General features: G+C 38.6%; 1 protein-coding gene across 2 annotated transcripts in view; it reads right to left on the bottom strand.

Annotated features, from left to right (window-relative positions):
- fndc3b (fibronectin type III domain containing 3B) overlaps nt 1-26,548 on the bottom strand; it is a 320,815-nt gene that overhangs the window by 69,756 nt on the left and 224,511 nt on the right. For both annotated transcript variants that reach the window (XM_008106024.3, XM_003218149.4), the window contains exons 7-9: nt 12,989-13,047; nt 4,243-4,400; nt 2,965-3,024 (exon numbers count right to left, since the gene is read on the bottom strand). In XM_008106024.3, the coding sequence (XP_008104231.2) occupies nt 2,965-3,024; nt 4,243-4,400; nt 12,989-13,047 (277 nt within the window). The remainder of the gene's footprint in view (nt 1-2,964; nt 3,025-4,242; nt 4,401-12,988; nt 13,048-26,548) is intronic.

Raw genomic sequence — 26,548 nt, 5'->3', positions numbered from 1 at the left:
AAGTGATATAATGAAACATCAATATTCCTTTATTAACACACAAAGAGAGACGTATTAGGCACACTCACATACAGGAAATGTATATGTTCAGTTTAACAATGAAAGTTTGTTCATCCCAGACAGAAGTAACAGATCTACATCCAATAAGACATTATTCATGCAAGATGTTGAAAAGCTTAGCATGTTAAACTCACACCAGAACAGAGAAAGAGGTCATGGGGGGTTGAGAACAGTTTATCCCTGTGAAAATGTAAAACTCCTGGTAACACGACCAAGGTTGAAAAGACCTAGACCTAGAATGACGTCATGATTTTCATGTTGTGTGTTTTATTTGTTGGACTAATTCAACTGCTAAAATAACTTTGAGTTATGATTATTTGCACTTGTTACGATCAGAGTTTGGCTGTATCTGAGATCCAGTTGGCCACTTCCCCTGTTTTAAACATGTTGTTAATATTCTTTGTATCATATTGACTGGGTACTTTTGTGAAGGATATTATTTGAATATTTGAATACAGAACTGAAGAACATGCAGGGCACGTAAGGAGGCTGCATCTTACATTTCCCCAAAACAATGGAAAGGTATCTAAAAACAACCTGTTGTTGAACTAGAGATGGGCAAACTGTGACCCTGCAGCTGCATGTAGTCCCCAAGACTTGCTTTCATGGCCCTGATCTCACACACTTCCTTTTTGGGATTCCAAGAGAGGCAACTTAAAGAGGTTACAACCTCTCCTCTGTGTACTGTTCCAGATTCAAGAAACACCCACTTCTGACCAATTGCATTTTGTTTTTGTCCTCATTTAAAAAACCTTTTTCCATTAGTCCAGACAGCTTCTAAATGGACCAGAAAATTGATCTCTGGACTCTGGCTTTTTAAAAAAAATTATATAAACTAAGTTTTAAAAATATATCCTAAGGTTTCAAAGACATCTTAATGAAAGTGTCTTTATGGCTACTATCATCCACAAGATGCAATATATGACATCTATATCTATCCATCAATTCCATATTGATGTGGTGCTTAGCATCTTTGCTTAACAGCTAAAATATACATTATACACATTCAAGTTTCAGATGAGCCAGAGCTCAGTGGGTTAACACATGCATTGTGTGCATAAATTCCTTGGCATCTACATACGAACAGTTAAAACCTCTTCCGAAACTCCAGAAAGCAGCTGTCCGTTGGTGTCGATAATAATAATAGACGAGATGGACCAGTTCAAGGTCCATGTTCCAAATTAACTGCTCTTGTATTATATTTTTGTAAGAAGGTAGTATAAAGAACAGTGGTATGTTCCATAGTGCAATGTCCAAATCACCTTTTTTAATGTCCTGAGATGAATATAAACATTATGTCTGTATTCTAGCACGCATTTCTCAGACATTTTCTGTTCTGTTGGGGCTACTTTAATGGTACTAATTTGAAAATATTTAGTTTCACCTATTGTTATAAAAAAGAGTTGTGCTGACATGCTCACTGACAGCAGTACCACAATTGTTAAAGTACTTCCTCAACCAAAAAAATTTGTCAATATGCATTTTGTGAATGGGGCTGTAACAAAAAGTTGCGGTACACAGTGTGGAAGATGGTTATCATGCGTACAGTACAGATACAATGAAATTTGATGCTGCAGAGGCTCTCAATTAGCATTAAATTGGAATATTTGAAATAAGTACCCAGAATTTAAGTCCAGTATAGAGACCCAGCTTGATTTAGTGGTTTGAGCATTGGACGACAATTCACAATACAAATCCCTGCTTGGACATGGAGTTCCACCAGTGACCATGGACAAGTCTCATACTCTCTCAGCCTCAGAGAAAGGTATGAGCATGCAAACATCCTCTGTCCAAATCTTGCCAAAAAAACCTCATGATAGGGAAACAACGCGAAAACAAAACAACCACAATATATATGTTTGGATTTTGCTCTTCCACATGTTTTGTGGTCTTCCCAATTGTTGACCTGGTGGGATTTTGCATGACAGGCAAATACATTTTTTAAAAGCATTTATATCCTGTATATATGTTTATAAAATGCAAGTTGCATCCATCCATTCATTTACAGCACATAATATACCTAGGTAGGTTACTGTCACATAACATAAAGACATGTTCATTTAACTATAATTTGTTTCAACACTTCAAAATCAGATGTGTCAGTAAAGCTATGGATGACCTCTGTCAAGCAGCATATTGGGTTGCATCAAGCTTCAGTCATATTTAGAAAGGATACACTGAAGGCTTTTGCCTTGTCTTCCCCTGATAAATAGATGAAGGGCTTGATTTGCTATTCAACTGAAAAACAGAGCTATGTCCTGAATATATGTCATTGTTCTGCTTTAATGTTCAACGTAATTAGCAAACTGAGAAATCTGCCTTTTCAAGGAGGGTGGAGGTGGAATAAATATTTTACCAAAACTAAAACAATGTATTTTTTATAAGTGGAAACATTTACACTATGGTATTCTTATCATTCAGCAACATTTTAAGCACTTTGCAGTGATAATTCCATTGAGGATTTCAGATCTATCTATCATTTCTATCATGGATTTGAAAACCACAGAAAGTAAGAATATATATGATATATATATATGGAAAATAAACTGAGCATAATATTCATTCTTGTGCTGTTATACTTTGTATCTTGCAGTTCATTTACTTTACACTGAATGTCTAAAAGATGACACTTGTCGTCCATATGTGATTTTGACAATCCCATATAAATTTAGGAAATACTTGAAAAAAAAAGTGATATACTATAAACACTGACAATAAAATGCAGTTGTAAACATTCACTTGGATATATTCAAAATGTGGAAAGAGTTCTCAATGGATTCTCAAAATCCATCTTTCTTGTTAATAGTCACATGGAATTGTCAATATTCTTTAGGTTTTGGACATCTGCAATACTATCTATAACTGGATAAGAAGTGAAAACACTTTCCAACCTCTGTAGCTCACCTGACATAATATTCTGTTGCTGGCCGAAGGTCTTTCAGTTTATATTCTAATTCTTCTCCACTGGAAAGAAAAATACACTTTTAAAGAAAAGTGCAGTGTTATATTAATTCCATACATTGCACATGCCATACTGTATACTCAACTCCCCAAAGACCTTAAAAACCAGGAACACTATTTCATAAAGGCTGACAACCTATGGTAAAAACATTTTTCAAAAGAAACGGAGTGTGGTTAATTTCAAGGTTGGATAGGATACAAACCCAAGATTGGGAAGAGTTCCCATAGTGGGGTACACTGTAAATATTAGTTTTCTTTAAAAATGAAGCAACTGTCTCTCACACATCAAACACATACAAATTTTGAAAAAAAAAATCATGTCATGGAGTCTATTAATTTTGCACCAGAGGACAACATTTTGCATAACCTTCCTCCATATGGGTTTTTGAAAGGCATTCCTCTGTATCTCTTCTTTTTATTATTCCACTTGAACTTAGGTTTTAATGTTTGTTTCTTATGTGAATTCCTCTGAGATTACAAGTTGAAGGGCAGTATAAACAATTGATCAAAATAATGTAACTGTGAAGCATTTGGGGATAGCATGGGAGGGCATGTACGGCCTTGAAGTAGTGAGATGGCTGCTAAGACAGTGTCTGTTTTTACAGAAAACTCCATGTGTATCAGCAATAATGTAACTTAGGCAACAGAAGTCAACTCCATGTAAACTAGCTGCATGAACAAACGTTTTTCCTATATCATCCATGATGGATCAGATACACATTTCTCTTCCTAGGGATATAAACCACTGGTGCATAAAGAGAAAGTCTATAGTTCCATGGATAATACTGTTTCTTATTAAGAACAGGTGACATCCAAGTTATGGAAAAGTAGTTGTGACATCAAGCTTGTGGATATGTTATCAGATGGAAAAGGCAATGTCATAAATTTCTTTACTAAAGGGTCTCTCTTCTAGAGGAAATGTATGGATTGCACAGTAGTCAAGTTGGCATGTCCCCAATATTCCACTCTGGTAGTCATTGGGATATGTATATAAATACTTAGCAGGCAACTTTTCCAGCTGTTGAACACTTTGGAAAAAAAACTATCGGGAAGGGAGGATCAGAAGGGGAGGGAAATGGAAAAAAGATAGATATGAAAATGGGAGGAATATTTTGTTCAATTCTGGAAATAATCAACACGGCTGTGGTTCTCTCTACATCTCCACCTCCAGGGTTTAGATTTTTTTTAAAAGTATGTATAAAATCAGATGCAAACATCTACCTGTAAATCATTTTGTACTTTCCATCCCTCCCTTTGTCTGATAAGGCAACTTCGTAAGTACAGGAATAAGGCAAACCATTGCTGTGTCTATCTCCACTTAAAAGGCCATTCGGAGGTGACCAGGTGAGCAAAACTGTTCTTGCTTGAATATTTGAAACCTTAGGAGATAAAAAGGTAGGTTAATGTTAAGATGCAAATTGAAATTCTTAATACCGTGGGCGCATACATGTACACACATAAGCATCTACATCATCTATGATTTGCAATGAAGGAAAAAAAAAACCAGAAGCTTGGATTCAAATTTACTTTACTTCATTAATGACAATTTCCCCTGCCCCATTTATTGTGCCCTTGATTTGTGCCCTATGAAATTCTACTCTGGTGTGATGATTGCAGAACTTTGGTAGCAATTAAATTCACTCACAAGGAAATCTTGGAAATTCCTTTAATGCTAGGTTATTACTAGACAGCAAAGTTACAAATGAAGAAAACATGGGCAACTTCTCAGTTTCAGATCCCAAAACCCCATCCTCACAAATCCCGAAAGCTCCTCTCTCCAGCTTCCAGGTCTTCCAGTTTGAACCCCTTCATTTTATCAGGATCTTTCCTGCTTAGGGCCTTCTGTTGTTGCCATTTCTTGACTTTGGCTATGAAACTCATGGCATGGAGGTGTTCTGATGTCTCAAACACACCAGATACGGATCCATGGCATCTGAAAGGCTCCCTCAAAAAAAAAGAAGGGAGAGAAGCTGGGGATGGAAGAACTGCCTTTAACTGGGCAGAAGGAAACATTTCTTCTATGAACTTCTTTATGGGAACAACATTTAAGTTGCTCCCTTTAAAAACAAAATCTGTATGTGAAGATGAAAGGAGGTCCCTTAAACCAGATGGGCAACTTTCAAGAAATTGTAGTTGGTTGTCATTGATCATCCAGCAGATCTTGGTAGGCCACCTCCTAACCTCTTTTTTAAAAAATGCACCTACATGCCTCTCTAGGCCTCCTTTAATAATAATAATAAAACTTTATTTATACCCCGCCACCATCTCCCCGTGGAGACTCGGGGCGGCTCACAACGTTACAAAAGTAACAGCACAAATACATTAAACAATATACACAGTTTAAAACACAAGAAGACGAAAAAACAGAAGTTAAAACAAAGGTTTATATAACAGTAATAATATCAAACAACCACCAATGCAAATCCGTCAACTTCAAAGGTGGCGGGGGGGACTATAGCAGCAATATAAGATAAAATCATTAGATTAAAATACCCCGATGAAAGGAGCCTAATAACATTCAGAATAGAATTATAATGAGGATTATTGGGTGGGGGTCAGTATTTTTAGCCCTCTCTAGACAGCCCCCCCCCCATTTTTCTTGTGCCTGGGGCCCAAGAAATGTGGTAATTGTCCATACAAATGAACTTGGGAACTATAAGGAAGCCACAAACCACATTGCTCCCATCTAAAATAGTCACACAGCAGAGACATTTAGTAACAAAGTATCAAAAACACCCTGCAATTTTTATGGAAGTTCAAACTGGCTCAGAGCTGTGATATGGCAAACTTCTTCCTCTATCAAAATCTGTGAGAGAATCTTGGGCTCCATCTGGATCAGCAGAAGTTTCCAAATATAACTCAAGCCTGTTGCAGTCTAGCGGGTTTATGCTCTGTTCTGAACGCAGCACACAAGCAAACACAGATGGCCTTAGTAACACCCACCAGTTGCATTCCTGTGGCTGGCATTACTTATTTTACATACATTGAAGCTTTAGTTTAATTGTCAAGCCTTTTAAAATCTAATTTCCTTCTGGAGTTAATGTTTACATTTCCTTGTATTCACCTATGATGATAACAAAGCTTGTAGCTGATGACGTTCATCCAAGTCAATGTAAGGTTAAAAGCATTCATCCCAACATGCCACAAGACTGGTTTTGCTACAAAACACTGACAAATTTTATGGAAAAAAAACGTCTGTCTAGTATGTTCTGAGAGCAATGATGTAGCAAGGTTATCACTATAACAAAAGGCTGAACCAGAGAGCTTCTGGCTTCAGTAGATTCCAGTCTTTGTATCCAAGATCTTCTGATCTAGTGAGGCATAGCACTGATGACATCGATCTCAGCAGAGTTCCTTAGTATGTGGAGAAAGGCCTAGGAATTGCGATTTTTCTCTGGTCTAGGCTTAGGAATTGCCTTTGTTTAACTATGTAGGATAGTGGGCCCTTGGCATCCACTGTGGGTGGGTTCAGGACCTCCGATGGATATTAAAATCTGTGATGTTCAAGTCCTATCATATACCGTGGTGTAGTAAAATCATGTGGTGTTCAAGTCCCATTATATACAGAGGTATGCATAAAATAGTGAACAACTCAAATGAGTGCTGGAGAGAGCCTGAAGATCTGTGAAATGGCAAGAGGATACAGCAGGATATACCTACACCTCAGAGTAGTGCTCAGCACACAACAAAATCAAAGTTGTTTATATGTATGTGTGTGTGTGTGTGTGTGTGTGTGTGTATATATAAATATATATATATATAAAATATATATATAAAAATAATTTCCAAGATGTTGGCTGGATCTGGGGGTGCAAAACCCATGGATATGGAGGTCTGGCTGTAGCCCCACAGCAAGATTTTAACTCCTTTGTCCTCTTCCCAGCATAAATCTCATCTCCAGATGCTGTTGTGGTTTGTGAGGGAGAAAAGAGAGGGGACAACTAGTACAGATAGTGGGACTGCCAAAATCATATCTGGTTTTGGCCCTAATGTAAAACGCTCATGTGTTCTATGCCACGTCAAAATTCTGAAATCTTTCACTGATCCAACCAAACTGCAACACCAAAAAAATTATCTATACGTGCAGTGAATCACTGCATTTTTGTACCAACACATCTGTAGCTTTAGTATTTTTCATAAAGAACTTTTGTAATTATTTAGATTCAAGTCTTTTAAACACATTTATAGACGTTGTAGGTGAAATTTATCTGGAGGGGGAAGACTTCATGTAACATTAACATTTTTCTGAGCTTATGTAAAAGCATAATTGCTTTGAGCACCTGGACTGATTAAAACTGGCATCAAATTAAGCCAGACGTCTGTAGCAAAAGCTCAATGTCTCAAATCACACGGTGCAATTAAAATGTCTCAGGTATCCTAATGGGATGGAATTGTAGCCAAGAATAGATACTTACAGCTAATAAACTGCACAATATTTTATATCAATTATGAGCTTTATAAATCCAAAACCTAAAATCAAAAATAATGAAGACAAAACACACCCAAACTGGATTTCAGGGGGCAGGCTATAAATCAGCAGAATTAACTGAAAAAAGAACAGCTCTCCCCTTCCCCCCAACACTTCTTTTATTATGGACACATGGTTGCATAACTGTTTTGCATAAAATCAGACAGGGACTTGGAACTTAATGTACCATATCCAGCCAATGTTCTATTGCAATGGATTCTTTCCTTTATGATCACTAGCAAGGACACACGTACCCATGTAGAACATATGGCTAAACACAAAAACAAAACCCTTTATCCTTTCATGAACTTCAATAATCTGTAGAATCCCATGAATAAAATAGTGATTATTATAGACTCCCTGGAAGAAGATATTCCAAAACAGGGGCAAGAATAGAAACGTCACATATGAAGGAGGCAGTTGTTTGTCTCACTGGTGCTACTGAGATAATAAACCTCTTTTTGTCTGACTGAAGGAGACTGAGACCATGGCTCTCTGTCTAGAAGGAAGAGGCCAATGTGGATATGAAGAGATCTGGTGTTTGAAACTTTGTTTTAGCCATTAATTCAGAGTGGTTCCAGATCTGAAGAACCTCCCAGTTGACATCCAACCGGTGGCCTCTTCCTGGGCACAGACTTACCTACAGGCAGGAGCTGAATTTGGAAAGCTGCCCAACCACGTTAAATTTCAAATAGCTCTCTAGAGCACCTAAGAACGCCACAGGGACTATGTGATATTTAATAAGATAGGGGCTTGATATGCTTATATGGAGAGCAAAATCAGGCTCAGTGGAATTGGGTCAGGAGACAGCAAGTACAACACATAACCACAAGTTTTCATTTGATCTGCACAATCTGTTCACAATATTTTCTTAGTTTGTGTATGAAACTTAAGAAATTTTGCTGATGAAATGGATGACATCCATATTGTTACACAACTTAGTTTCATTCCTATACAATCTGCACCCTAACTAAAAATCCAAAATCTGAAACTTTTTGCACCTTTTGAGATTTTGGCTGCAGCACTCTTGCAAGACAGAAATGAGCAGCTAGAGAGCTCTTCGGAGATCTCTTATACTGTACTGTATTATTTAAGAAATATTTTCAGCCGTCACTCTATCTCCGGCCTCAAATTAATACAAAGGAAAAGTATGAGATGTGAAGCTATAGAGCAGTGGTTCTCAACCTGTGGGTCCCCAGATGTTTTGGCCTTCAACTCACAGAAACTGGTAAACAGGCTGGGATGAATACATACATGGACATGTGTTTTGATGTCAAACAGGACAAGGGGAAACAGTGACCTCAAGTATATTTACACTATAGAATTTATGAAGTTTGGCACTATTTTAACTGCCATAGCTCAAGGCTATGGAATCATGGGAGTTGTAGTTTGGTGAACATCAGCATTTTTGGGCATAGGAGCCCAATGACCTTGTAAAACTACAACTGCCATGATTCCATAGTCCTGAGCCATGGCAGTCTAAGTGGTGTCAAACTGCAAAAAATCAATAGTAATAGATGCACCTTTTGTTAAAAGGTAAATGGTTGCTTTTGAAGACTTTTAGACCAGGCAATTCAGACTTTTTGGAGGGCAGAAAAAATGGTAGTCTATGCGTCTAGATCAGGGGTCCCCAAACTAAGGCCCGGGGGCCACATGTGGCCCATTGAAGCCATTTATCCGGCCCCCACAGCACAAAGGCAGAAGGGGGTTGGGCTAAATGACCCAAGGGTTCTCCTCTTCTCTTCTATTATTATTATGATTGTTATTATTAACACTGAGGCGGAGAGGCCATCTGTCAGGGGTGCTTTGCTTGTGCTTTTGGTGCAAAAAGGCAGAAGGGGGTTGGACTCAATGGCCCAAAGGGTCTCTTCCAACCTTCTTTATTATTATTATTATTATTATTATTATTATTATTATTATTATTATTATTATCATCATCATCAACATTGAGGCGGGGAGGCCATCTGTCAGGGGTGCTTTGCTTGTGGTTTTGGTGCAAAAAGGCAGAAGGGGGTTGGACTCAATGGCCCAAAGGGTCTCTTCCAACCCTCTTTTTATTATTATTATTATTATTATTATTATTATTATTATTATTATTATTATTATTATTACACAGCAAACAAGATAGATATGCTGGATTTCATATCACAAAATCACAAGTCGAACACTAGTCGACTTATTATTATTATTATTATTATTATTATTATTATTGCTTGGTGGCCAACTATAGTCCGGCCCTCCAATGGTCTAAAGGATCGTGAACTGGCCCCCTGTTTAAAAAGTTTGGGGACCCCTGGTCTAGATCAACAAAACCAGCCTTGGATGAATGCATTCCCCAGGGCCACTTTTGTCTACCTCTTTTGTTGTTGTCATTTTTCAAGTTAAATCTGATGTAGGCAATCCCATCAGAGGGTTATCTGGACAGGAGTCATTTAGAAGGTGTTTGCAACTGCCTTCTTCTGAAATATAGCCTATTGCACCTGATATTCCTTGGCAATCCCCCATCCTGGCATTAATATGACCTGTCCATGCTTAGCTTCTAAGATCAGACAGGATTTGGTGCCTTCAGGGTATTTTGGATGTCTTTAGAAGTCTTACTGCCTTCTTTATCATGCTCTTTTCTGTCTCATCTTTTTCATTAAGCATTCCTTTTTTCAGTTTTAATGTTATGTTTAACTAAAAATACCGCTAATCAAAAGCAGCAGTGGCAGCATCAGAAGAAGGGTCAATACTACAATTTGAAGAGCAGTCTGAGGCTGTGCCTCTCTTCTTTAGGTTTTACACAATGAATGTTGGATGGCAGTAAAAAGTCTGGAATTCAGAGTAGCCGTTTGTGATGAAGTCACAAGTAAAGCATGCAGTCCATCTCCAGCGCATGCCATTAAAACCTTCAGACCAGACTGTCCTGTTACATAATCTCAGGATACCACATGTATGAAAGGACAAGCTAGAAATAATATGCAAAGAATGCAGTTGAGTGCATTTTATGTGTTTATGGGGACTATTCCTGCACATCCGCTTGTTTTTAAAAAGCTAAATGATTAATGGTTTGATTGCACGAGCTGCAATAGCAATTAAATGTTTTAAGATAAGAAGCTGCAGCTGTCCTAAAGGAGAATTGTGGCATTGTTGAGAGCCATCATGGATTCCTCAGGCTTCTCAGCTATTGGCTGGATTTTGTGCTTCGGCAGGATAAAATCAATAAACTTCATGATAAAGTTTTTATGTACAAAAATGCTAGAAATTTTTTCTTTCCAAGCTATGTCTCTCTAAATCTCCCAACCAGCATGCAGGCTGGGAGATAGTGGGATGGTCTAAAAAGTAGTATTTCTGAACTCTGAAAAATATTTATTTGAAAATAAATAAATGCAAAAGTTAATGCAAAACTTGAACAGATGATGAATGTGAATTTAAAAATGCAGATTTTATATTTTATTATGTTCACCTTGTTCCTTTCATTTATAAACCTGGTGTTTTAATTCCCTCACATATGTTGTTAAAGCTGATGCTGAAATGTTTTGTATATATATATTTTAAACCAAATATATTTATACACTGGATATGGGACTAAGCATCACTAATATGGTCTCTCCCTAGAAGGACTAGGGTGCATCTGCACTGTAGAATGAATGCCGTTTGATTACCACTTTAACTGTCATGGTTCAATGTTATGGAATCCTGGGAGCTGTAGTTTTACAAGGTATTTAGCCTTTTATCGCCCAAGAGTACTGGTACCTTACTAAAATACAAATCCCAGGATTCCACAGCACTGACCCATGGCAGATAAAGTGGTCTCAAACTGCATTCATTCTACAATGTAGATGCACCTATAGACAGAATCCAATGGTCTGCTTCTTCAAGCAGAAGGATCTATGATCTCTCTCTCTTTTTCCTGTAGCCTTCTGAATCCCCTTCAGAACATGCTCTAGAATAATAGAAAAGCCTTCAGAGCAAACTTCTGGCACTATGGGAAGAGAAGACAGTTCAAATGCTACCATAAAAAATGGGTCTCAGAATCATTGCATTCAGCACCTGGGGCCAAGAGCTATACTTGAAGAAGCTGCCATAAACAACCATGCCTCATTGAGCTTCCAATACACTGATAGCTGGAAGATTTCAGCTTTATTGCTTCCTGCACCTGCACTTATCATGTTTTGCTTTAGCCAAGGCCATAAAGAGGCCTAGGATTTGGAACAATTTTTTCAGTTCAGTTCACATAGGAAAGTGCATGCCTGCGAGCGCTTGGAAAATTCAGTGTCTTAGATTGCTATGCTTAAAATCAATTTTTCCCCTTGCTCATTTGTCTCATGCATGTTCCTCAGAGTTTTGTATGATATCAGTACTCTGTCCATGTACTGGTTCTTTCTAGTCTGGGTCTTGCACTGGTAAGGTTAATCTGGGGTGTATTAAAATTTAGTGATACATCTGATGTTTTATGTCCTACTGCACTATTTTCCTTTAGATCCATTCTGCTTCCATATAGCTACCTTTTTATCCCATTCCAGGTTTTCTTTAAAAAAATCAATCTTTTTCATTATGGGTCCAGATTCACAAAACATTTCATTGTCCATGGATCTTACTCTACAAATAGTCTTTGGTGATGAATGTAACTCCAACCTTTTGATTTCCAATTATACTTAAGGTTTTCTTGCTTAAATCTTTGGGCCATTTTAATGGTCTACATCAGTACTACTCAAAGCAATGATAGTCTATGGACTGATGGCACTCAATATGCCATCAGCTACCGGATTCTGCAGAGTTTCCAGGAAAGAAACAAACAATTCCAGCCAAGATGCACAAATATTGTACTGGTCACTGGTATATTGGTGGAAAATTGCTACCCCCTTTCTCTGCCATCAGAAAGTTTAAGAAGAGGTTGATATTAAATTACAACTCTGCTGATTTTAGCTTCCCACCATCCAGGCAGAATAGACTGAAAAGAATTATTCCTACACTGTAGAGTTGGTTTTAAATTTAGCTTTAGTCATCTCTGCCTCCTGTGTGCCTCCATATCACCACTTCCTACGTGGTCTGATAGGAGGTTGGAACTGATGCTGGATTGAGAAAAAGCTTAGAGTACTGCAAAACCAAAAACTCAAATCTCCTAGTATTTCTAAAGTTGAAGTGAGTTCAGAGACATTAGATTCCAGTCAAGATGGTAAACACTCTCTGGGGTAACATGAAGTTTACTTTCATTTTTTCTCTCACACAAACACAATATGCACATACATGTCTGTATGGGACTTCGGGTTCCCGGTTGACTTATGGTAACCCCAGGAATTTCATAGGAGTTTCTTAGGCAAGGAACATTGACTGGTGATTTGCCATCTCCTTCCTCTAAAATAGAGCCTACTGCACCTGGTATTGGCTGCCTCTCATCCAAGTACTAACCAGGGTTGAAAATGCTTAGCTTCCAAGGTCAGATGGGATCTGGTACCTTTAGGATATTTGTGCCCTTGTAAATGGCTATATTTTAAAAAATGCCTGTTTATCACATACCTGTGGCTTCTCAATTCCAGAAAGAACGTCTTGAACTCTTTTTGTTTCTGTGTCACATTCTGTGTAAAGGAGGGGAAAAGGGGTTGGGGGAGAGAGAGCGAGAGAAAAGGGAAAAAGTCAGTCATTTCCAGTGGCAAAGACTCTCTAATGAGTTCTAGATGCATTACAAAAGACTTTAAAATGACAGAGAAATGGTACACATGCTACTTTCTCAGCCTTTGAACCATGAACGAAGATCTTCAGGATGGATTGCAGTCCTCTGTAGTACAGGTATAAAATATACTCGCCATGTTGAACTGTGGCCCTATCTACACTGCCATATAATCCAGTTACTGAATCCAGAGTATCTGTTTTGAACTGGGTGACAGTGTAGACTCATAAAATCCAGTTCTAAGCACATAATCTACATCAGGGGTTTTCAAACTGTGCTTATTTGGGTGTTTTGTTATATTTCCAGAAATCCCAGCTAGTTTACCAATTGTTAGGAATTGTGGGAGCTGAAATCCAATACATTTGGAGGAACACAGTTTGAGAACCACTGATCTAGTTTCACAAACTGGATTAAATGGCAGCATAGATCCAGCCTTTGTCTGCCTTATGCTGAATTCAGCCATGATCAAGAGGAAGAGGGGTTTCTCGTGAAGCAGGTTTTGCAACCAGCTTTAATCAAGATGTGAAATCAAAGTTGAAGTGCTGCTCTCATCAGTATTAATTGAGATTCAGAGATGTGAGACTAGCTGAGCACTAAAGGGAAAATGTGGACGGAATCTATTCTAAACAGAGGACAGGAATGTGACCCATATTTTATTTTTTTAACCACATAAGAGGAGTGTTAACATAAATATCGGCTGAGCAGATGGCATTTCTGAAGGTCAACTAGTATTCTATTTACATTATCCACAAAGGCATAGCTCTCATTGTGGCAGTAACTTACATTTTATTATCAATTTAAATATTATTATCAATGTTTTTAATTGACTATCTCAGTTTAGGTACCACTCTGGGAGGAAGGTAGAGTAAAAACAGAATACAGAATTAATACGCTGTCTGTAAAAAAAATAGCAAAGAGGGATTCACAAGACATTGCATAAACATGTATAAAACCCAGGAGAAGGAAAATTAACATTATAAGGAAACGGCTTCTCTCTGAATGGCTAGTTCTCTATACACAGAGCACAACTGTCTATAATGAAGAGTATCCCCATCATGTGAGCCTCTTTCAAATACAGGTTCAGGAATATCAATGCTAGACCTTTAGGGGTCTCCTTAAGGAGATATAAGTAAGAATTGCAGAAGTAAGATAAGTTTTATATTGTATTAAGATGAAACCATGCCTTTGCCTTTCCTGACAGTATATGCCTGAGGAGAGGAAAGCCAAAACAGACAAATAAGGTTTAAAAATATCCAATTAAAATAGATCCTAATTGGAGTCTGAAGGTAGAACCTGGGTCTAATTGGCAAATCCTTTCTAAAAGTAGGCTTGAAAAGTTATGTGACCACCTCTTTAGTGCCAAAAGGCTAGACAAGATAAGCATCATTGTAACTGTAGTCGCAAAACAATGGTTCCAGGCTTTCAGCCAAAAAGCTTGTTAAGGTCACATTTATGGGTGAAAAGGACATGCGTTTGGGGCACATTTCTCAAAAAAGCGTTTTAATTCATTATTTCCCAAATACAGTATAAGTAAAAGTTTACCCTTGACATTAGGTCTAATTGAGTCTGACTCTCGGAGTTGGTGCTCATCTCATTTTTTGCCTACCAAAGCTCCATTCCAGATGGGAGAAGCAATGCATACACTTCATCCAACAAACCATGGTTTACAGGAAAAAACAGGAAAGAAGGCAATTGTTCCAGAAATGAAGCTTAGAATTCCAAAGAAAAGAAGTATTCTCCCAGTTACTAGAAATAGGTTCATTCTGAGTTTCTTTCTCCATGTTCTTTCGTGCTCAACTTGTTGCACTAATGAGCCTGAGTTGACACATACCATTACACACCGAAGCGTCTTGGAGTCATGAAGTTTTTCTTGTTTGCCTACTCAGATGAGGCATGTTTTGGTTTAGCTTAGTGAATTCCCATTGGAACTCAAAGTAGTGAAAAGGAATCAGCAAGATCTCTTAGTATGCTGAAGAATAACCACAATTAATGATCAAAAACTTGCACAAAATCTCTGGGCTAAGGGAGGAAATCCTCACTGGGAGTCTGCTAGGTAAAGATTTCCCCCTGACATTAAGTCTAGTCCTGTCCAACCCTGGGGGTTGGTGCTCATCTCCGTTTCTAAGCTGAAGAGCTGGCATTGTCCGTAGATGCCTCTAAGGTAATGTGGCCGGCATGATTGCATGGAACTCTGTAACTTTCCTGCTGGGACAGTACCTATTGATCTACTCACACTTGCATGTTTTTGAACTGCTGAGTTGGCAGAAGCTGGGGCTAACAGCGGAAGCTCACCCCACCCCATGGATTTGAACACCATCTAGTTATTGAGTTCAAACTAGAATTATACAATCACTGGGTTGTTGTGTGTCTTCTGGGCTATATGGCCATTTTCCAGAAGTATATACCTCACAACCTCTGAGGATGCCTGCCATAGATGTGGGCGAAGCGTCAGGAGAGAATACTTCTGGAATATGGCCATACAGCCCGGAAAACACACAACAACCCTGTGATTCCAGCCATGAAAGCCTTCGACAACACATTCATACAGTCACTCTTGAACATCATTTGGAGAAGTTACATTTGTTTATTCTACAGATCCTTGGATCCTCTCACTGGATACACCTAGTGTGGTAACTGGGTGGTTTTTAACTTTTAATATGTTTTAATGGTTTTTAACTATGAATGTTTAATACTGTTTAGCAGGTTAAACCACTGAGCTGTTGAACTTGATGACCGAAAGGTTGGTGTTTTGAATCCGGGGAGCAGGGAGAGCTTCTGCTATTAGCTCCAGCTTCTGCCAACTTAGCAGTTCTAAAATATGCCAATGTGAGTAGGTACCACTCCAGCGGGAAGGTAACTGCGCTCCATGCAGTCATGCCAGCCACATGACCCTGGAGACAATGCTGGCTCTCCGGCTTAGAAATGGAGATGAGCACCAACCCCCAGAGTCGGACATGACTAGACTTAATGTCAGGGGGAAATCTTTACCTTTACCTTATATTTATACTGTTGAAATGTTTGCATATTTGTATATTATATATGCTGATGCTTTTATGTCAAGCTGCTTTCAGCTTCCTGCAGGAGAGATAAATTGGGGTATAATTAAACATAACAATAATAATACACTGTCCAGGGGGTTCTGGGAGTTGTAATTCAAAACAAAAGTAGCTTCTCCAAGCTTAGGTCCTGATATTCTAATTTTATAGCAAGCAGCCAAGTTAGGAAATAGGCACTACCTTTGTGTGTGCATGAAATGCTACACTTTCCATTCTTCCAGACTGGAAGAAGGCAAGTCCAGAGCTATGAGTCATCCAGAGAGAGAATAAACATACTCCCACAAGCAACAGCACTATTCAACTATTTTGTCCTTGCAAATAAGAATAGGTAATTTACAGTTTTGTTCCCACTCCAGAGAAATGACTCCTATGGTATATTTCTTAACTGAACAGTTTCCAAATCTAGGAAACCCTATTTTCCAGCCAAGAAATGATCAATGGCAAATACATGTTCCATCCTTATATGCAGCCCATGACCATCTGAAGGATGATATGTCACCCACCCCCTGTTTTCCATCTCAATATGCAACCTAAGACCATCTGAAGGATTACATGTCTCCAATCCCCTGTAATAACACCTGATGAAGAACAGTAGCCAAAATGATCACTGCCGAGTACAGGCTGAATGGAGCAGACAAAGGCAGAGCCATGAATCTGAAAGTCAAAGCAATAAACTTTAGTAAGAATTTACTGATGGTAACAGCTGTTTAAAAGTGGAATATGCTGCTCTCCTCCTTTGGAAAATTTTTAACACGGGTCAGATGGCCATCTTTTAGAAGCCCCTTAGTTGTTTTTTCTCACAAGGCAGTGGGATGGATGAGACGATCTCTATTGCCCATATAGGCACAGAGAATATGCCTCTACACCAGGCATGGGCAAACTTTGGCCCTCCAGGTGTTTTGGGCTTCAACTCCCATACATCTCAGCCAGAGTACCAGTGGTTAGGAATTGTGGGAGTTGAAGTCCAAAACACCTGGAGGGTCATAGTTTGCCCATGCCTGTTACATGCACTTGACCCTTTCCCCAAAAGGAATACTATAAAATGGATGATGGTAAACTGTCAAGTTCCAACCAGGGCTTGATAAGCAATGACTAGTTTAGGCATGATGCAACTTTCCCTACAAAGAAATAGTCACCTCTCCTTTCCCCCAGTCAGCCAACCCCTTCCTGGCTTCTTTCATAGAGGAACAAGGGCAAGGATCCCTTGAACAATTGATGGATTTCACTTGTTCAAGGTTCCCCTCTACATTATTTAAGTACAATGCCACTGGTAACTGTGTTTTAAAAAACCTTATTTTCAGCATTGCAAATGAGAACATGAACTGGGCCATGAGCAAAAAAAGGAGATGAATAATTTGGTGTTATCAAAAATCCCCAGAGTTCTGCTATTTTTTTAAAGACTTTTTAGGTCTTCCTATAGTTTTGTTGGTTTGAAATCTGCAGTGGCTGGCTAGCCAAAAATATCTTAATCTCATCATTCCTGGAATGTTTTCTTTTGCATTCTAACAATCAAATAGTGAGTCACCTTTCCTGTTCAAGAAAATACAGTATTGCAAGAGGAGAAAGAAAGAGAGAAAATAACATTAAAGGATGACTGGGCACAGTGACTATCTTGAGCTCAGAGACAGGCAGACTATACTAAGCTTGTCAATCAGCTTCAGACAATTTCCTTTGAAAGGAAGAAACACAGGATGATTATTCAGCTGCCAGCAGAAGCTCTGTAGGGTTTTTGGAGCTTTAACATAATAACAGCTCCTTCATCTAACTCTGCCTTTTTCATTCACAAGAAACCAGTTAAGCAGGGCTGGATAACATGTGGCCCACAGACTGCGTGCCCCGTATTTGCTGCTGCCAATAGAAGTATGCCACCAAAATTTGGCCTATTTTTTTTTAAAGACAGTTCCATGAACAGAAAAAAAATTAGATGTGCAAGTCTTGTAATATACAATGGCATAATAAAATGGCATCCCTCGGAAGCTTAGAATGGGCTCTTGATATCTGCTGGGATTTGGTTCGCTTTATGAATACCAAAAACCATGGATGCTGAAGTCCTGTTACATATAACGGCATAGTAATGTGGTGTCCCTTATATAAATTGGTGACCAAGTGTCAGGAAGAGATGGAGGATCTATGGAATGGCAGGAGGCTACAGCACTGCAAGGTATGTCTATATATCACAGTAGAGCTTGCTATATGGCAAAATCTCTAGGTTAGGTTTTTGAATTCTTTTTAGATAATTTTGATTCATGATTGGTTGAATCCATGGATGGAGAACCCATGGATAAGGAGAGTTGACTGCATTTGTACACACACAGGCATTTAAGATGAACAAACTTGGTTTTACACACCGTTAAACTTAGGAACTCACAAATTACATAAATTACAGATTAGCTATACTTCACCTCTGATAACAGTGGCAGAATGTCTCTATGTCTTAGTTGCAAGATGGAAGCTGAGCTGAACTCTTCTATTAATGGGCTTCTTATGGGTAACTGGTTGAGTACTGTTGTTGAATGACTTGAGTCCTCGTTCTAACCCAACATTGCTCTTCTTTTGTATTACCGTTGGATTCTGTGTTAGCATTCTGACAGTTGCAGAATAGCTCCAAACTACAAAACCTAGGCTGACAGAGTTCATATGGTACTTTGGTTTGGCAACAGAAACCCCTCACTAGGCACTAATATCCACTTGGGAATGTTCTTATTTTTCAGTCAAGCAGCAAGTACCTGGGGCTGGTAAGGATGCCTTTTGAGCAAGAGGCAACATATCTCAAATCACTACCTAGCAGGCTTCTACAAACAGAGGGGGAGGGAGGAAATGAGACCCCCCTTTTTGCCATGGCAAAATTCTTTGTAGTTATTACATCACCTTAGCTGCCAGAAGCTGAAGCTGAATCATTCTTGACCTTTAATCCTTAACATGTGGACCAGATTTTCTCTCTTTAGGTTGCTTTACAGAAGGGATTCCGGTCACACTCAGTAATGAGATGAGATAAAAATAAAAGCACAAAGCTCAATGAAATTTCATTTCCCTCTCCATGTGGAAAAAGTGACACATTTTCCACAGTAACTAACCCTCACTTTGACCTTCCTTCACGTCAGCGAGGACTAGTCCTCTCCAGCTCAAGGACTGGATAATAATAATAAGATACAGGGACAATAAAATAAACATACTGGTTATATTAGAGCTTTAAATGAGGGGAAAATAGAACTCTAAACATATTAACCAGCAGGGAATCACACATTTCTAGAATAACACCAGCTTTACATATATACAGTATACTCTAGTGAGGACCATATTTGCACCAGGGGCTCAGGCTTGCAAAGTCTCCCTTCTTTGTCCTGTAATAAACAGATATGATGGTATGGCATAGTAGTTTGAATGCTGGACTTGACTTAGGAAACCAGGGTTCAAATTCCCACTTGGGCATGTAACCCACTGGGTGACCCTGGGCAAGTCACACACTCTTAGCCCTAGAAAACTCTAAAGCAGGTTTGCCACTGGTCACCATAAATCAGAAATAAGTTGAAGGTACACAACAACAAATAACAGTATGTGATGTAAGTATATAACTTACATAAGTGACACTTGCAAATGTCCTTCAGGAGTAATGTCTTTCCCCAATATTTAGTGTTAGCTCTTCTTTGTACCCCTGGAGACCAAAGTCCAACTCTAAAGGCAATTCCTGCCTGTGTATGGATCATGTTCTTGAGAATGGCAGAACTCTGTGGTGATAAGGAGGGAAGGATGACTTGTTCTGCTTTGTTTCTGATTGGCTTTTGCACATCTCACAAAGATTTTAAGAAAGTAAGGTTGCAGTTATATGCAGGAAAATTCACAACAGAGATGGAGAACACGAAATCTCCAACCACCTTGGCTTCCAATTTGGGAAGAGAGATTAAAAAGTAAAGGTTTCCCCTGACGTTAAGTCCAGTCATGTCTGACTCTGGGGGTTGGTGCTCAACTCCATTTCTAAGCCGAAGAGCCGGCATTGTCCATAGACACCTCCAAGGTCATGTGGCCGGCATGACTGCATGGAGCGCCGTTACCTTCCCGCTGGAGCGGTACCTATTGATCTACTCACATTGGCATGTTTTCCAACTGCTAGGTTGGCAGAAGCTGGAGCTAACAGCGGCCGCTCCCGCCGCTCCCGAGGATTGAACCTGGGACCTTTCGGTCTGCAGCTCAGTGCTTTAACGCACCAACCTCCAACCACCTTGGCTTCCAATTTGGGAAGAGAGATGGGAAATAACAATAACAGTAGTAGTAACAGCAATTACAGTAATATGGCACTAGTCAGGGCAAATGACAAGGGGAGATCATGGGAACTGACATTCAACAACATCCAGGTGGGACACATTTTAGCCATTTCTGAACTCCAATTCAGTGATACTTCAGTTCAGTTTGAAAGGTAAACTCTCCTAGTAGAAAAGGAAAAATTGTTAACATGCTCCGGTTGTTTTTTTTTTAAAGGAAACAGTCCATTCAAGGATCCATAAACATTATCTTTCCTTTCTGTTTTCACACACATCTCCCTATCTTGCCACACAGCACAGAAAAGGCATGGAACAGTTCAAAGCCAAGTACAAAAATACTTGAATGGCTGGGGAGGAGTCCACTGTGCAGCACACTTTCTCTGATCTACATCATGCACAAATGAATTCACATTAGATGTACTGCACATTCATGAAACGGTACAGTACAGGACTCTAAGAAGTGTTTCAGATAAAGTATGTACATCTGGAAAATGCTCATAGGGAAAACTCATGCATTTGAACAGGTGTGTAGGTACATTTTACTAAAGAGGCAGAGACTTTCAAGCAATGTATACAATTTGAGAAATAATATTTAGAAAAATGAGCATGTCTTTTTTTTAAAAAAGAAAAACCTTCCCAAAGGATAGAAAACAAACAAACAACGCCAAACCCTTTACAGAAGCAGTATCAAGAAGATGCAGAAGCTGTGAAAATAAGATATCCATCCATGGAAGTGAACTTCACAAATCCTGTCAAACCTTGTTAAAAACTGTATCCAGCAGAGGTCAGCTGAGAGCTAGAAGCACATTCTGATGTGATAAAGTCATAATCCAGTGCAGCAAGAGCCCAGAAAGAGACTATCAGGCAATGTCACCCATTTATAGATAAGATGGGATTTTTCAGAAGTGAAATATATGCTTCATTCCACTGAATGGCCTACAGACAACCGACTAACCAATTTGTTCTCTTTCTTACCTCTTTTCAAATCAAAAAGAGCATGGTATTGCGAGTAAAAAGATGTCCTTTTTCCCTCTTCCTCCTCCTCTTTGTGTGCCTTCAAATCATTTCTGTCTTAAAGTGACCCTAAGGTGAACATATTATTGGATTTACCTGGATTTGTTTAGAGGGGTTTCATTGTCCTTTCTGAGACTGAGAAATATGACTTGCCTAGCAGGTTTCCATAGCAAAGCAGGGATACAAACACTTGTCTCTCAGTGTCCTAATGAGTCAAACCACTGCATCATACTGACTATAAGTGGATGAAAATCACTTGCACTAACAACAAATATTTTAAGAAGTACCATATGTCCTCTTGATCTTGGGAAGCTAAATGTTTCACTCTATCTGCCTTACACCTAGCTCACTGTTGTCCACATTCCCTTTCTTGGGCATGAATTTCCCAGTATTGAAACAATAAATAATACTGAGCTCCATACACCTCACACCACCTCTTGAATCACAAATCATGAAGGCCTTCTGTGTGAGGGTCTGTTTCAGAAGAGAAAATAATGTAATGTAACTAATACAGCGGCTGTGTTATATACATATGGAATGCCATGTCTCAGATGAGAAGCAAAATGGCAAAACAGTGGTGTGAATAATGATGATTTAAATAGCATCTTCTACTCCCCCTCTCCCTCTCCCACTGAATATAGCAAATGTACCAGAACTGCAATATTTCTTCTGAACACAGACGACTTCATTTCTGGACTTCTGTCTCTGATTAATGACTTTGGCTCACTTTCAGGATACAAAATTAACTAGTACAAATCAGAAATCTAACCCATAGGCTTATGGTTTCCATCAAATTGAGCAGCCACTTATACAGAAAAAAAAATCTTTTAAATATTAGGATCCATATACAATAACATGTATAAAGAACAGGTAAACTTAATTTTGAGAAGATTATGACAAAGATGAAAGCACAGTTGTGTCTCTAGTTAAGTTTAGTTTACTTTTGAACCTTACGGGACAAAATCAACAAAGTATCAAGGCTAATATGTACCCTGAGGCCTCTTATTCATAATTTCCTAAATATATATATATTAACACACTAGATACTTGAAAAATTATGTCATCTTACTATGTAGGACAAGCTGCTTAAATATCCTGAAGGCATCAGATTCCTTCTAATGTTGCAAGCTCAGCAGGGTCAGCACTAGTTGGTATTTGAGTAGGAAGCAACCAACAAATATTAGGTGCCGAAGGTTACATTTCCAAGTTTGCAATTGGTAAAAGCACTTCTAAATATTATTTATCTAGACAATCTTGAGAAAAACCCATAAAATGGCACACAACTTGAAGGCACATCCATACATGCTATGTCATGATAGCTACCAAAAAGGTACAATGGAACATTTCTACTAAGAAAGGCTGATTAAGGAAAGTTTGATGAGCAGGACTTGCTCTGATCCACCTAAACATTATGAAGAACTTCCTGACAATAAGAGCAGCAAAAAAGGTCCATGGAGTTCAACTCCCTGCTATGACAAATGGCTATCCTGAAGAAGAAGAGTCCACTACCTTCTGAGGTAAAGTGTTTCCATGACAGAATTTGTTCAACATGGGTTTAACATGGGTTTGCCCTTGCTTTCCTCTGAGTGGGACTTATCCAAGGCCATGCAGTGAGTTTCCTGGCCAAGAGAGATCTTCCTTGATCTTCCAGTTTCCTAGTCCAATATTCAAACTACTACACCATGCAAACCACTAAAAGATAACATAGGTAACTGCCAAAAAGCATATCTCTATTAATATAGGGACATTTCTTTGAGTGATACTCTGACCACAGGTGATCATTTATTTCCTTTAGGAATATTGGGGAGAAGAATGAAGAAATCTGTATAGGTAATTGATGAAAGATGCATTGCTTGTGTTGCATTGAAAAATAAGAACGGTAATAAATTGGTTAATAACAAAAAACAGTGGCAAAGCTGACTTAAAATGCAAACAGATTAAAATTGAAAGAAAAAGAAATACAATGGAACAGTCAACACCGGCATTTCTTACAATATGTTTTCAATAAAGTAGAAAAATAAATGAAGAACTGATTTGTCACATTTCTTGGATTTAAGGCTTGTTTTACAAACCAGATGGATTTTTATGAGGCCTATAGGACGCTTTCATGCTGGCTTAAATTAACAACAAATAGGAATGGATTACCCAAAGTCTTGCTGGCTGAATTGTCTGGTCCATCCACACACACACCACATAATACAAAGTCATGAATAAAAATAAAGTTGTTTGTTGTCTTCATGGTCAGAGGATAAGAGATATACAAGAACCTTGGAAAGCCATGAAAGTAGGTAAAAAGAGTTTTGAAAATGAAAGCAAATATAGAATGGACCTCTAAATAAGAGCCATTAGAGAAAGTATTGTTCCCAATTAGAGGCATGAAGGAATTCTTTCTATGTGAAGCTGAGTCTCAACAACCAATCTCATACCAAATGGTGATGGAGGCAGGGAGGAAGAAGGAAAGAGACAGACATCAAGGAAATGGCTGAACATGTCAAATTCATTCTACCTTTCGGCAACCACTCCTCTGATGCGAAGAGTTTTATATCTTTTTAACACTTCATCAGGTTCAAAGAATGAGAAAGAAGAATCAACCAGTAAAAACAGAGTCACTTCTTCTACCCATAACAGGGATACACTAGCACAGTGGCCGCCAAAACTCAGATCCTCCAGTTGTTTTGGACATCAGCTTCCAGAATCTCTGATCATTGGCCAAAATGGCTGAAGTCGAAACCACCTGGGAGACCCGAGTCTGGGAGTCACTGCGTAAGGACTCTAGGCCCATTGATTTTAACAGAGCTTTCTTCCACATATGTGCATTTACAAATGAAGGCTTTGCAGCTCTTCAGCAAATGCCAAGAACCTTCAAATGTCTACTGGAGAGTTCTGCATGCCCTATTAATATATAAAGCAGAAGCAGGGATAGGCATTCTTTACATTAGCCTTCTCCAAGTAGGTCTCCTACATGGTGTATTTACTTTATTTTGGTTGGCCAATGAAGGATTGGGTTTTTTGTGGATTTTGTAGTTTGTCATATTTTTCTGAGCAGCATGGCTATCCCTGAATATCTTCGGATGGCATGAATTTGTCTCATGTCTCTCTTTGTGGAAAGTTCTCTCTGTAGGGTCCACATGAGATTTTAAAGTAGAAAGTATGGGAATGGTTGTTAGAAAGGATGAAATTAATCAATATGGTGGAACCCTGGCAATTGTGGATTAACAATCCAGTTCCTCAGACACATAGAAGTACAGTATTGGAAATACTCAAGCATCAGTATAGGCACAGTTACCTGATTGCAGGATGGGGGCATAGTGAATGTAATACAGAAAAAAAGATAAGTGTAGTGCTAAGTAGGAGCTAGTTTAAGCAATATATATATTCATATCATTTCCTGTTTCTTGGTCTTAGCTATGCCTTATCTCAGCTTCAATAAGTTTGCTTGCAATTAGTCTAAGTCTCTTCACCCTCTATTTTGTAAACTTAAAATTCTCTCTCTCTGGTCCACGTTTGAAAAAAACACAGAATCTCTCACCATGAGATGTGGTGAACCTTCAGCATTTGTAAGGCACATATTTATACAAAGAAAACTAAGCCCATCTTATTTCAATCTTGGACATTGTGTGTGTTGGGGGATCATAGGGATGGTGTGTGATTGGTTGTTGTTGTTGTTATCAAATAAATGTGTGAAACACATCTCTCAGAAAAGCATAGATGGACCTGGCTGTGCTTGTCTTCTGGTGCAGATCTTTTTCATTCTGGCAGGGTCTTGCCTTACTAAGTGGCCAGTTTTAAATTGGAAGTTTTAAAATAATGTTTCATATTTAAAGGTCAAGCTTTATTTTTGATCCCTTCCTCTGTTTATTTTGACAGAATATATGATACAGAGTATAATGTTATTACAATCAGTGTCAAATAACATTATATATTCTATATTCCATATCATAATTGTATACTGTTTTGATGGTGGACAGTGCTGCCCTAAACAGTGGGCCCTTGGTATGTGCTGGTGATGGTGATGGTGGTGATGGTGATGATGATGATGATGATGATGATGTTTATTTATACTCCACTTTTTCTCTTCACGAGGAGACTTAACACAGAAAGGTTTGACTCAATGGATAACAAAATCTGTGGATGCTGAAGTGCCATTATATACAATGGTGCAGTAAAATGGTATTCCTTACATAAAGTGGCAAAATCAAGGTTTACTTTTGGGATGGTTAAATCCATGAATACGGAAGGCCACCTGTGTTGCAAAGGCAGAATAGAAATTCTAAGATAAATACAATTAAATAACTGCATTGGAATCGGCTGGGCACTGAGCCAAAGAGTCCTTTGTAAAAGGTTCAGCTACCACTACTCTTCTGTGTCTGAATAACAGCTAACATAATTCTTCTTCAGCCATTCCACAAATCCTTCATAAAAGCAAGAACAGAACTGAATGCACTTAAAAGTGGAGGGAGAGGGGGTGGCAGAACCGAAAATCTCACGTTCCCACAAGGAAACCTTTTCATGTTTGCTCTAACAGCAGCTGTTTTATGCAAATTGTTTGAATTGCAAGCACTATAGCTAATTAAAATATCTCCACTGTAAACATGACTTAAGAGTTTGCTCTTCCCACCCTTCCAAAGGAAAAAAGGAGTCAAGCCAGACACTTTGTGGCTCGCGATTGAAAATCCTTATTTACTATTTCAACTGTTCCTCATACTTGTGAGATGGCAGAAGGAAACACTGGGCCTTATACACCGAACATTGTATTCTCAAGCACAAATCCACATTTAAAGATGGGCTAGCCAGAACATAATCTGCCTTCTCAGAATTTATTTCAAGTTCCTAGAGGTTATAATCATTTCAAATACTACAGGTGGAGAATCATTTATTTGAAAAACTAACATTCTCCAAAATTCACTGTCCTCATAAGTGGCTGAGATAGTGACATTTTTGTTTTCTGGCGTTTCACTCTATATCCACCTTTGTTTCATGCACAGAATGATTAACAATTAACAATACTGTGCACAAAATTACCTTCGGGCTATGTGTATAATGAGTATATGAAACATAAATGAATTTCATGTTCAGACTTGAG

The sequence above is a fragment of the Anolis carolinensis genome, chromosome 3, assembly GCF_035594765.1.
Source record: "Anolis carolinensis isolate JA03-04 chromosome 3, rAnoCar3.1.pri, whole genome shotgun sequence".
Classification (NCBI taxonomy): domain Eukaryota; kingdom Metazoa; phylum Chordata; class Lepidosauria; order Squamata; family Dactyloidae; genus Anolis; species Anolis carolinensis.
Note: the sequence above shows the minus strand (reverse complement) of the source record. Positions and strands in the feature narration are given on the sequence as shown.